Raw genomic sequence first — 14,518 nt, forward strand, 5'->3', positions numbered from 1 at the left:
TTTATATACTCAAGAAGCTGCAAGAACAACCTGTAAAATATTCATGTAACTTGCTCACATAATAGGCTACTTATCAGAGCGCCGACTCTTTGTTTAATCAATTCTGATGGCCAGAAAGAGTTATTCTCCACTTAATCAACCCAAGGATAATTTTTGTAGTTTTAAGTTGTGGAGAATCTATCTTGGCATATTATACTTGGAAATGAGTCCTTGCTGAATTAGTTGTATTAATGCAAATGTTAGAGATGCAGTCACGATGCTTTTGAATTGGTATAATCCATTCTTGAGGTGTACCATTTTATGGAGCAAAAACATCTATCTATCTATCTATCTATCTATCTATATTTGTGTTTCTTTCCTTCTCTTTTCTCTAACTCTCTTGCACAAAGCTCGTCTGCATCAAACACCAGGACTTGTTTGAATCGGCTCTCTTGGCACATAGACGTGCTGCTCCTAGCGTCCGCACCTTGAAAGCACAGCAGTCACCTTTCAACCTCTGCGACTCTCCCCTCCTCTCCTTTTCTCTCTTCTCCTTTCTCAGTCGCAGTTATTCTGCGGGTCGGAGGGGACGGCTGTCTCTGCACAGATTACACCATTTTAATGAGTTCCCTCCCCTCCACACCCCCACACTCTGAGAGACAGGACCTTTTTGTATTTCGCCTATTTGCTTCCACAGTAGACCGACGGCTGAGATCGCTTCGCCAAGCCACGGAGGGCTGCCTCGGCGTCCTGGTGATGAGGCTAGTGGCGCACAGCCGACACAGCTTTGAAGGAAACCCGTTGGGTCTGAAGAAACCGCCCCATTAAGGGACGACAAAAGACGGGAAGAGCTGCCGGAACTACTGCACGTTGGGACGCTATCATTTCTCCGACAATGCATCTCTTCAGTGCCATGTTTCTACTTGTGATGTTAGCTGGCATGCCCAGCGAGGTAAGGACGCCTGCATGCCTTGAAAAGGCACCGCGCAAAAGTTGCTGTAGTGGTAACTGCGTGTACATTCTTTGAGAAAACGTAAAGTGGAGGCGAAGGTTTTATAACAATTGTTGTGATTTATCATTTAGAAGTCGTGGTGCTTTGTATCGCTTGGCGCGTTATAAAATAGGTTCTTCGGTATTGTATTATGATTATCGCCACTCACTGGGAAGAAAGTAAGAAGAAACTTTAAAAAAAAAGAAAAAGAAAAAAAAAACAGCATGCGGAATAGACCACTCTAAATAGACAGATGAGACATTAAAGGCACCTTGTATGTTCATAAAAGTAGAATAACTTTTTTTAAAAATATATATATAATGTATGAGATAAACTAAATGTTTTAAGATGTTTGGTGGCTTTTGTGACCTACCAGTTATTGTTGTTGTTGTCGAGATCGTCCCGTCTACCTGCTGAACCTCACCTGCAGAGAGGTCCAGGAGGCATCGCTGAGAATCACTGCGACTGCTTGTGCTAATTGATGAAAGAAGCTGGCAACCATGTGGGATTTATAGCTGTGAATAGAAACCGTGAGTAATTAGCGTGGAGTGGCAGACCAGCGCCAATGAGACGGCAGCGGGTCCCGGCGATGTGTGATGTGTCTCTGCATGGGTGGCGTGCTCCTGTGCATGACACTCCAGGAAAAGCCGTGTCCGTTTGGTGAAAGCTGACGAGCTTTGATGTGACAGTTGTAAATTGAAGTGAAGGACGGTAAATTATTTGACCCAGAAAAGCTTTTAGTCAGGGCAGGAGCATTTGGGTTTGCAGAGTTCAGCTGGTCAGCAAATTCCCACTGTTGAGCAGAACTAATGGCGGATTAGAAGGTGTAAGAAAGCCTCGGAAATTCGTCTGTTATTTAACAGTTTGCAGTAAAATAAATAAATAAATAAAATACCCATTTGGCACTTTTATCTCCGTGCCGTAATTCATCCAGCACCGTGGAGAGCGCCGTGTCGCGCCTTTTGGTTAAAAGCAGCAATCCGATTTTATTTAGCACCACAGACAGCGCCTCCTTTTACGGAGGCGGTATCACTATATGTTGTAAAGAGCACCGGCCGTGGGGCTTTAAAAGCTCTGCAGCAGCAACATCTTTGAAAAGCATAGCGCACTGTATTATGACACTTTCCACATTAAATACATTAAATATGAAAACAAACGTCAGGGGGATGTCGAGTGGCCTCTAACGAGCAATAAAACCACATCAAGATATATTATTTATTTTTCTTTTGGGATGTTCCCCTGAAGCCCCCCGAACAAAGCAATTTGTCACAGCTAATGAGCCTGGTAGACTTTTCACACACTGGTGGTTTCACGGAGACATGGACGAATTTATTGGAACCCTGGGAAAAGATACATCAAAAGCCTTACAAAAGTACTTTTTTGTGTGTGTTGCGGGGGAATAATCAGAAAATATTGAACAAACCAAACCTTACCTCGTGAATGTTTTTCCAATCAGGAAAAAACAAATGAGTTGTAGGATAATAATTGCGTTTAACAAACATCCTTTTCCATTAAAACTTTGCGCCTGATTTCAATAATTCATAAACCCACAGTAGTAAAGAGGACGTGGTTGATTTGGAGTTTGGTGAACCATTTGATCACCTTTGAAAGATACTCTAATGCCTCGTTTAAATTTGTTGGCTACATCCACTATAGTTTTAGTTAAAACATTCCAGTGTCATAATGAATTGTGGGCATTATTTTTGGAATATTTGAAATTAATTTTAACAAACATACTGAGGCACTCAGAAAGAAGATTAAAGCACCTTAAGAGCCTCATAGAGACTTCAATGCGATCTCAAATCTGACCAGTTTGCCTTCATAGACTTCATCATAAATATCACTTTGTAATAGTGTGCTCTACAAAAATCTAATCTAAATAAAGCAGAAGTAAAACTAGACTTTTCTGCAAGCCAGTGAGCCACACATACAGGCAAATCCACCAAGGACAGACTAAGACTTTACAAATTGTATACATTTCCTCAGACTGATTTCCAAGACTGGTAGATGACTACAAGAAACAAATCGCTAAACTTATGTCGGGCAAATAAAGCATGGCATTACTTTTTGGCCACTACCATCAGTTCACTGCGCCTGCTGAATACCTAGTTGCCTAAGGGAAACATTAACAGGGCCTCTGTGCCACATCATGTTTATACTCCAGGAAATCAGAAGGTCTTGGATCAAATTAAACGTTTCTAAAAAAACTCTGATCAACTTTAAAAGCAAAGCATAAACCCGAAAACACAAAATAAAGCATAACTATACGTCTATTAGAAAAGAACTGCTGAAATTACCAATAACTGCGCCTCTGGTAATTTGGTTGCACAGTTAAAGCATCACACAATATTTGGTAAAATACGAAGAGATTACTTGGTGCAAATGTGTTGCTTAAAAGGAAATTCACTCATGTCTAACATGTATAAATAGCAAAGGTCACATGTCACTGCATACATCCGTGCCTTCGAGGTCACAGCTACAACATGGGTAAACACTGTTGGTGACCTTTAAAAGGAGTACAAGATGTTTGTTTTACTGAACCAAATCCAGGCTCTATTGTAGAGAAAAATCTGCTGAGTTTTTTGTAACTTGAATGAAGCACGGCATAGGACCCGCTCACAGCCTCGTAGATCTGTGTTACATCAAATCACTCGGGTTCCACGATGCCCAACTGTAAATTAATCCACAAACCAAATCCAAATCCACCACGGATGTGCTCCAGCAAACGTTAAACGCCAACAATGTAGCTGGTGATGTACTACCGAGCAGTATCTTAACCACAGCTTCTGTGAATTCATGCAGTAACTGGCCTTAGGGGACAATTTGTTGTAAGTGTTTGCCATTAAATATTGAAAGGTCTGAAAGAAAATATGACACCATCCGTCTTTCTAAGGCTGCATGCAAACATAAAGAATTCATGAATTCTTGTAAATCAGCCTGTGAGAGTAGCTCTGCGATATCCGCATGCATTTTGTAAGTCACGGTTTTAGCAAATGCCACCGTGAAATTATGTAGAGGCCTTTATTGAGGCACTTGTTCATTAACAGCATGTTTTTGTTAAGTAACCATGAAGCCCTGGGTCGTTGGTGACACAGAGGATACCTGCTTGATTTTGGCAATCTGTTTATTCATCAGTCCAGGCAAACCGGATGCAATGGCACAAGGGATGATAATTGTTTGTGTTTATTTACAATGCACGGTTTGAAGGAACTTGTGAAAGAATGGAGATATTTTCACATCAAACACCAGGACTTCTTTTTTTTGTTTGTTTCAGATATCAAACTGATAGCTATGAAAGTATTTTGACTTAGACTCTCTCTGCCAGGCTCCAGACTCTGCTTCCCAGTGTTTTGGTCTCTTGTGTTACCTATGTGGTTCCTGTTATTAAGTAACAAATCCCTCAGGAAATTACAAAAGTTGCTCTACAGTTTGCCTGAAGTTTATACATTCATCCCCTATACGTCGCACACAGCCTGTCACACCCTGTTGGCAACAGCTACAGGTGGACATTTTTGAGCAGATTTATCTTAAGGAGAGAGAGAAAGTTTATTCACTTTTTGAAAACTGGGAATTTAATGGAATGACTAACAATCATGGTTTAGGAAAGGGTTAGACAATAACACTGAGTTTTGTTGGCTGCTCTTGTCCTGAATCTCAAGGTTTAATACAGATCTCAGATCTGACCAGATCTGAGATCTGATCATTTGTGACCATGATATGTTCATGGTCACAAATGTAGTAGTGACCATGAACATATCAAATCTAAGCCTTCACATGCATTTCACTTTAAAAATGAATCTGCATCAAGGTCTTGATGCTCAGCTGTACTCTTAAGAGTTCATCATGACTTCAAATATGGTAAAGATGATCTCTTACTTCAAGCAGATTGAATCCCTGAGTTTTCAAGAATGTTTTTTTTTAAACTTGCTATGCTTTTAAGATTTAAAGCTGATTTTATGCTTGTCAAAATAGGTCATTGTTTATATTAAGTTGTTTTAGAATTGAGAAACCCAGAAATACTTTAAAAATGTTTCTCTCTGAATTCTCTCTGAGTTTTCTCTGAGACGAGCCTTTGAGCACTTAATGATACCTGAGATGCTCAACAACTTTAGCCAGAATAATCAACTGGTTTTTCCACATTTCTTCTCTCTGACAGTGAGTTTAAGCAAAGTGGTGAAAAATGCATATTGTGATGCAAGTTTCTCAAAGTCTACATCTGGTTTAGGTGAGCTCCTTGTAACTAGAGGGATAAGAAAAACAGATAGAAAGACAGAAGCAAGAAGAACCCTATCGATTTGCAGCAAGTCTGATCACCTTGGCAGATTTCTGTTGCAATATTAGGGGCGTTGAGTGTTTTGTTACCTTAGTTTTGTCTAAAGTTTCCCACACGTCTTGATGTGCTCAACATCACTCGGTGACTTTTTCAAGAATTTTGTTTTCATTTGGAGTGATGCAATAACCTGGGACATTTAAGTGTGCTGCCACAGGACGGTCTGCAGGCCCATACAGCATCTGTTCTGAAGATATACCACTCTGAGCTGATCAGAGGAGCAGGGTGGCAAGAACCACGGGGTCAAACTACAGCGTGATGAGAGGTAATGCAACAAGATTAAATTTTCCTGAGGAGGTAGTCTCGAGCTGACAAACCGATGTGTCGAGGAGGACTTAAAATCCCTCTTCATTTTTCTTCAAAAAAAAAACTTTTCCCCACAATTTCAGCTGGATGCCATAACTTAAAATTTGCCTGTGAATTTGAATTTCAAGAAAAAGGTATAAAGGTACATTTTTAATATTCTTAGATAATATTTTTAATCAGTAAATTCTCCCTTCTCAGAAGTGGTAATAAGTTAATTTAGTGTCACTATTTTGCATGTTTACCAATGCTTCTTTTTATTTAATAAATCATTAGCAATTAAACCTCAGTGTGACTGCGAATAAATATGATCCTAAGATGTTTTTTTTTTCTTTTCGTAATACAGAAAATCTTTTCATTCCTGCTTTAAAATATGTCGTAAGATTCCTGATTAAGAAACATTTTCTCCTTCTGATTAATTTTAGACATCTCATTCTCAAACTGGATAATTTCTAATATAATTTCACACTGCTATTAATACTACAAAAATATTTCCATGTTTTATTTTAGCTGCACAAAGCAAAGGCTTTGTGGTAACTTTTAAAAATGGTGGCTGCTATCCTTGTGCAGCCCTAAAATAATGACCGATTCTACTATTTGGTTTAAGAGGTTTGATCTCAAATACTCCCAACCTTTCTTTGGTTGAGGATGATGAAACTGAACCTCTTCTGGTATTCTTCAGCTCAAACGTAAAGTATTGTAAGAGAGAAAGTCTGATTGATTGACAGAAAACTCTTCTGTACTTTATACGAGTCTCATCAGGCATCCTGATCAACCAGGATGGATGTATAATTTTACTTTCAACTTTTTTCAAATGAATCTACTTGAAAATGTTAACTTAGCCATCCTGAATCATTTTATATCTGCTCTGCAAGCTCAGAAAACTAGAATTTGTAAAATCACGATGCACATAAAAGAAAACATTTAGCATATTTACCTGCAGGAGTTTATGTTTACACTATGCTACACTATTGTAAATCATATACAGCAAATTGCAGAACAAACAATGCGACAGACTAGCACTGTCGCCATGGAGAACAACAGCTTTTTCATCCAGTCTGATGTCAACAAATTCATCATATATGAGGTTTCAATGCCCTCGTTGTATGTTTGGTTTTCTTAAAGAGTAACTTTTCCTGGGCAAGGTGCTAATCAGCAGCTGGGATAAGCTCTAGTCTCCACATGCAGCTGGACACAAACTTAGAAAATAACTGAATTGATTTTCTTCTTCGAAGGACGTTTCTTACACCTACTGCTGTCCATAAACTTGGACTTTTCACTGTGAGGTGTGTGGAAAAGATTGATCGATATTGTTTTCAGAACACATGCAATTTATTCCTTAAGAATAAATCACATTGTCACAATCCTTTCATGAGGAGGGGCGAAAAACATTGCGCTCCAACTGCAGAAGCAAAAGTGTGCATGCGCTTTTACAAGCTTGATAAGTGATGTAAAGCTACACATTCATAAACGAGATTAGAGGAAACATTTGATGTTGCTGGACAAACAGCTGGAAAGATTAATGTCCAGCTGACACAGCTTTAAACCCTCCACTGCTGTGACCCTTTGGCCAAGAAATGTCTCCTCTTGGTGCCAGCTTCTTGAAAGCAAAGCAGTGCAATTTAAATAGCAATCTTGCCTCAAACATGAGTGAAACCAAACCCCCTCATTTTTGAATTTTTGACACTACAATGCCAAAATATACTCCTTCTGCTGAGATTGCCAGTGAGTCAAATGGATAAAAAAATAGTTCAAGTCCTACCTGGATGCTACGGAAGGAGACTTTGTAGTTTAACACTGTGAATCTATGTTTACCAAAAACAACAACAACAACACAAAAAAAAACAATAAGACAGTAGACTCAGCAGAGTTTGGTCTTTCAATCAATGCGCTTACCTCTACTCAGAGAATTAGACAAATGAAAAGCTGCATGAGCATGGCTGTAAATCTGTCTGTGAGGACCGAACACACAACTCCTAAAATAACCTTGCCATGCCGTACAATGTCAGCACTTTGCAGAAGATCATTCTGTATGAAGTAAACACAGAATTAGTTATTTCTGCATGAATAAAGAGAATGTTTTCTTATACAGAAAAAAAATATATATATATAAATCTATCATGTGAAATCTCACTGTAAAGTTCGTGCATCTCTGTCTTTGTAAATACAGTTCCACATAGACGCTCAAATACTCTTTATTCTGTTACGTCTCATTTAGTAACAATCCTGGAGCTCTACGGCATGTGGGCGAGTAAGTGATGAGGCGGGGGGAGATGAGACACAATGCCTCCATCCACCTTCATGCATTCCCCATCAATATACAAAGGTGCCGCTTCGCAATCAGCCGCAGATAATGAGGTTGCATTATGTTTGATTCTCTGCTGCTTGGAGAGATTGAATAGTATGTGCTAGTGTCATGGCAGATTAGAGTGGGGCTTGTACAAATGCACGATAATGACACCCCGTTGTGTGAGTGAGCCACTGTTGTGAAGATTTGTTTTATAGAAGAGGGGCTGCTTAAGAAAGAGGCTGCAGCGGCGAGAGCTGCTGAGCCTTTGTGCTGTTCACTGTTCGCTCCCTCCCTCTTTAATGTTTGATGTGCTTTCATGTTGCCCGCCGCTGCATCTGGAGAGGTGCTTGTATATTTGTGTGTGTTTTTAGGAACAAATAACCCTCTAAACATGCAGGAGGCTCACATAATGGGGACGCATCTGTGATCTGAGAACTAAAAGAGAACACTGTTTTGTTTTTGTTTTTTTTCTTAATTTGTTTCAAAGTAAAAGTTAGAGTAATTGTGAAGCAAGAGGTTGACATGTATGATCATGCACGAACTACGTATTCTTGCTAGCCGCTTGGATTTTGATGAAAATCAATATACAAATCCCCTTCTCATCATTATCCCTGCCATATATTTTTCATCTTTCATCCTGGACTGAGTTCAGCATGATGGCAGCAATCTTTTTAAGATGCACGTTAGTGGCAAATTGAAGTGCTTTATTGCTTTGGCTCTATGTTGCCAAAATTATAGGGTCCTTTGCCTTTGGACACGCACATTTTGATTACATTTAATTTGTAGTAGAAACGTTTTAATACAGGATTGGTCTACTCACCTGATTGTGGGCAGGAGTCTGTGCAGACGAGGCAAGTTGTTTTACACTGAACTGACTCATCCACATTTTTAAGGACCTTCTTTTAAGATCTGGTGCCTGGTCACTTTGGAAGGAAGGTCAGAGACTTTCAGTTCAAAGTTAGTAACATTAAATTGTCTAAATTGTCCCCTGTAGTCAACCCCATGTCCTGAGCGTCACACCTTAATGCCCCATGCACCGAACTTTACACCCGGCACAATGCAGTCACACAACCAAACTTGGTTTGCCAGATAGAGAAGCGTAATTGTTCATTCCAGAGAGCATGTCTCACATCAGTCAATCAAATCAATCACTTCACTGGATTTAACAAATAGCATGATCAATTTAGAAACATTCTCTTACAATACTTACCAAAGTGCACTCATGCACTAGAGTCCAACAGGGACACGTTTTACACCCCTGACTCCGCCACTTTACATTGCCCTTTGTGATGTAAGACTTGGATATAGCTGCTTGACTGTAGAAACCCTTTCTATGAATCTCTCTGCACACTTTTTCTTCGGCTAATCTGAAGGTCAACTTTGGAGGCCTGTAGATATTGATTCTGGAGAAAGTTGGCAGACTTTGGAAACTGTTTGCATCAGCATGCGCTGAACCTGCTCTGTGGTTTGTGGCCCACCGCGATGCGAATGAGTTACTGTTATTCCCAGTCTCTTCAACTTGGTTATAATATCACTAGATGCTGGATTTTATATCGCTTTCGTCATGCAATGAATTCAGTGATTTGGAATTTAAATCATTGAATTCCAATGACCCAATTATTCCTTTTTGCTGTGTAGTGCAACTATGGAGTGCAGTGATAGCTCGGATTAGAGCTTCTCTGGTTTGCGTGTATACTGGATACTTTCATTTGGATGGTTTTGGGTCACATCCCAATTGGGATGAGCCTGCTGGTGGGACTGTAAATCCTCTCTTGGGATGCAGACAAATGAATTAGACAGGGTTGCTGAAGATGGGTATGTCTGACTATTCCTTGTAGACAAATCAAATGTGACCTTCTTTCAAATTGCTTAAAAATATTTTTTTTTTCAAGCGATCAGGTGTTGATAATTTTGACCTAGTTCACAATTTCTCTCTTTTTTGGTTTCTGGTGCTTATAACCTGATTTTCAGTCATGAAACAGAGCTTTCAGACACAGAACTTTTTATACGGGCCAATATTCATTGTTTTCTTTTGGGGACATTTTGTAAAACCTATTCCCTAAGGAAATGTGCAAATGAATAAGTATTGATCTGGTACGATGGTTGTTCTTCTGGCTCACACAGAGTCAGAAGAATCCGACTTGGAGAAAATGAACTAAATAATAATATAAGTAATCATGCAAGAATAAGCAATAAAATTAAACTTTAGGAGACATATAAGCATGTTTTCAGATTTCTTCCAGTGAATCATCAAAATAGTGAACCACCAAAAGAATTAAAATGATATGCGTTGGTTAACTAAAAGGTTCATGCAGTGGATTGGGTATTTTTGACTATACACTAAAGTAATCCTGATGTCTTTTTTCTGAAAGGATTTATATGACACTAAAAATTCCCTTAGGGTTTGGCTGAAAAGTGGGCAGACAAAATGTTGTCGTCGTTTACGACTCTTTTATCTATCTGAAGACACTAAAGATGGTGAGCCAAATGGCAAACCAAAGCATTAAAGCATTTGGTACATCCATCTTTTATGAGACTCAGCTCCTCTGATTTTCAAGCCAATGGATGGAGGTGCAAAAATCTCCACTTTCAGAACCTGACTCATTACGGAGTAATTAGAGGCTTTATCCAACATGTTCGTTTTGTTGCTTTGTTTGATAGAGACTGCAGGGAGGAAACTCTCTCCCCACACACATGTAAATAGGAGCAAAGAGATTGTAACTTTAAATAAAAGATTAAGAAATCAAAAAAGGATAAATAAAAAAAACATATTAAACTCCACAGATTTTTCATAGTGGACAGCAATTATTATGTGTAACAATCACATCTGTCCTAATGGATGGATTTGCTATGAACAGGGGATTCTTATGGAATTCAGCAGATTTTTTTTTTCTTTTGAATCCTAATTTTCAGAATTACCCAGAATCTGGTTCTTTTTTAGCTCATCCTTTAAAAGCCCACTTACTCATTCTAAATCACACACTGGCCAATATTCGCGCTGCAGGCGTCTGTGGGCTCCAAATGACCTCTGTTGCTGTTTTCTGTCTTGATGAAAAGCCAGCAGCCTACTGTCCTAAAATGGCTGGTGGTGTTCCCATGAAGCAAGCTCACCGACTCCAGGACAGCTGGCAATCGCCATTAGAAAGGTCTTTGAGGTCTTTGGGGGCCGAGAACAAAACATGATTGTTAGAGATTTTTCTTTTCTACCAGCATTGTTAACATGGCAGCTTGGCAGAAGCCATCTGTCCACTTTGGGACTGGTGATCATATTTTTCACATCCAGAGGGGAATAACTGTTGACCATTAATATGTTTCTTCCAAGTTTTATAAAAGTTAGAATGCACACAATTTCTTTAAACCCTTCACTTCTTATTTAATGCATGGCACATTATTTGTATGCTTACTGTCAGAGGTTGCATAGAGCAATCAGCTTGACTGGTGGAATGAATATCATCCCTGTATCGCATTCTCTCCCCGACTTTCTCATTCTCCTTCTGTGAGCTTGTGCTGCAGGGTACAGGACTCCCAGAGGTTTATGTCTGTGACTCTAAGCAAGAGTGACATTTCTCTGACAACACCCAGAACGCACACACACGCACACACACACACACACACACACACACACACACACACACAAGCTTTGTCTCTTACACACACATTGTCTTTGTCTCCTGTACTCCATAGTTCGCAAACATGTCAGCGATTGGATCCACTGCACACAAAGAATCAAACAATGTATGGAAATGATTCTAACAAGCCTAGCAGAGGCCATTACAGATATGATGGGAGTGACAGAGGAAATTAGTGCAGACATGCTTGATCTTCTGCTGACCAGACTCTGACCAGTCATGCTGTCAACAACCCATGTTACACAATTTGCTACAACCGGTAGACAAACCTAGTATACATGTGTGCATGTGTGTGTGAGAGAGTTTTTTTTTTTTTTTTGCATTGCGGTAGACACCTCCGGACCAGTTTTCTGTACGACCTTGCTTTCCCCCGCTTGATGAATCTTTTATGAGTCTGGCGATGTGGGTTTCTGTGTAGAAGATTGGAATATAAATATGGCTGTTACGCCTAGAGCTCCTCTTCCTGCTCTGATACAAAAGCTTTCATGAGACTGAGCACATTGGGCAAGCTGCTGCACGAACGACGCTCTTCACGTCTCTCCACCTTTATCAGATGAAACACGTTAAGGTGCGATATGGGTCTGCTAACACCAGACATCAATGGAGCTTCCTCTGTCTCATTCGCCTTCCCGAACAGCATGCCACGTCCTTTGGAACGGTTCCAAATGTTTCCATAAATCTGATAGGATTAGGTTTTATGAAAGGCTCAGTGAGAGGTTATGCAAGAACTTAATGAGTTAAATGATGTACAATATCAGCCAGATGTTTACATACTCTCACATCATAGGCATAAATTTCACATGAATTTGGGGATGTAATAAAGCAGTAATTTTTGGGGAGTGATATAATTTTACAGGTTAAAATATTGTTTAAAATAACTGGGTGAACAAGTTAGAATTTTTTTTGCAGATTTTCTCAACAGGTTTAAAATCCTGACTATAACTTCATTAACCACACTTCTTGTCATTAAGGATAAATGCCTCAAACCTTTGTCTTCTCTGATCATGAATCTTTTCTGCAGCAGACATGTTGCTTGTCCGTGTGGAGAGTTGCACATTTCAGTCGTACTTGAAATTGCTTATCTTGGAAATGGGACTTATTTTTATTTCGGTCAGAAATCCATCGGATCCATTTTGATATTAAATTGCCTTTACCTTGACAGTGATTCTGGTGTTCAAACAGTTCCCAGATATTGTCAGGCTTTACTTTTGGTTTTCCAGGTTGTTCTTGGACAGCCAGTTTGCTTTCAACTCAGGGATAAAGTTTGGGCCTGACAACACCAGTGTAGGGGATAAAACAAGCGAATACCCAACTTCTGGAATGGTCACAACATCAACCTTATTCAAAATGTATCAACTATGCTTATAAAAGCTATTGTAGGTCAGGAAACTGAAATAAAAGTTCGACCATTTCTGACAAGTGTATGCAAACTTTTGCCCATCACTCTGGCACATAATAAAAATGATGACACAGTGAAAGATGAACTCTCATTTCACCCTATAAACTCATTTCCTTCCATCGATGTCCTTCATCTCATTTGTTTCCATATGCACGTCATATCATCATTGAGATGTCTGACCCATATGCACAAATGCTTTCAGGAAAATTATAGTATTTAAAAGGTTTATTTTAAAAACAATGACTATGAATGTGATCTTGATCTTGAGGACACAGGACATCAGGTTCACTGAAGGAGAGAGAGGGAGTTGTGGGGAGAATGTGATTAAGGAAATGTTTTGGTAGAGGATGAATTGCCAGGGGGACGCAAATGAAATCTGGGGTGAATGATCCGAGTGGTGGGTTGTCGTTGTTGGAGAAGGAGGGCGCAGGTGTTACTTGGAATCGGGTCAAAGGTGGACACACAGGGTGGACAGCGTACTCGGAGGAGGTGAATAACAGGAACTTTGAGGCCGCCAGCAGTGGAAACAATGATCCAGAGGTTACTGGTCTTGATGAAAGTTTGTTGGATGGTAATCTGATGATTCACGGATAGGTTGTTCAGAGCTTTATTCAGCAGGAGAAGCCACTCTGGGAGTGTTGACAAGGGAGATTCAGGAGCTCATGAAGATCCAGCTGGAGGGTTTCTTCGAAAAAAGAACAGAGGATAATTAACTAAAGGTTTCACAAGAAGGTTCAGAAAAATGTGCAAGGAATACACAGAGGGGGTGGAGGAGCTTAGGTTTTACCACAAAGGTCAAAAGACTGGTAGCTAGTTCCCAATATACTCCAATTGATGAACTGATTAACTGGTTTGCACACCTGCTGGACTCCACCCTCCCATGGTGCCCATGGAGATTTAAGAAACCCCACAGAGAAACCCAACCACACACACAGACTTCCCAGATCCCTGACAATGTGAGCGTGACGGTCTTTCCTCCCGTGTCGAAATGAGACCCAATTGCCTGACTTTGGTACTCGGTAAGAAAAGAAGAGAGCAAAGCGGCACAGTAGAAACGGACGCAAAAAGCAAGAGGAGCCATTTAATCGATGGTGTTTTTCCACGTGGCGCTGTCTTAGCCACTCAGTAGGCCTATTGATGAGGGAGGCTCTCACCGACTCCCCCAAAGCTTAAAGGCTCCAGTCAGGGAGGCGTGGGAGCCCAGCAGCCATCAGACACTGCTGCATATCAAGCAGGCTGGCAGAGCAGCTCTCTGCAGCACCACGGTGAGCAAGGTAGAGAGGTCCTTTGATAGAGACACTACATGCAGGACAGGGCGATAACAAGACGTTCCAGTGGCGGCAACTCCTGCTTTCATGACACCATTTTACCCAATTTTTCCCTGTTGGGATTCCTCAAATGTCTACATTTCACAAGTACACCACTGGAGTGAACATCGCATTTTGAAATGATAGTGCTTAGTTCAAATGTAACTACGGGGGAACTCATTATTTCAATTTTAAATGAGAAGCAAATGAAATTACGTGTGCAGGGGTTGCATCATTTTACAGCCAAAAAAAATGTTAATTCTGCTCTACGTCCGGGATCAAACACAGCT

General features: G+C 40.2%; 1 protein-coding gene across 1 annotated transcript in view; it reads left to right on the top strand.

The window, feature by feature from the left end:
* Nucleotides 1-444: 444 nt before the first annotated feature.
* Nucleotides 445-14,518, top strand: part of olfm2a (olfactomedin 2a) — a 47,047-nt gene continuing 32,973 nt past the window's right edge. Inside the window, exon 1 of the mRNA XM_007560367.2 lies at nucleotides 445-931. Coding sequence (XP_007560429.1) covers nucleotides 875-931 — 57 coding nt within the window. The 5' untranslated portion in view covers nucleotides 445-874. The remainder of the gene's footprint in view (nucleotides 932-14,518) is intronic.

This window comes from Poecilia formosa, unplaced genomic scaffold, assembly GCF_000485575.1.
Source record: "Poecilia formosa unplaced genomic scaffold, Poecilia_formosa-5.1.2 Scaffold115, whole genome shotgun sequence".
NCBI classification, from domain to species: domain Eukaryota; kingdom Metazoa; phylum Chordata; class Actinopteri; order Cyprinodontiformes; family Poeciliidae; genus Poecilia; species Poecilia formosa.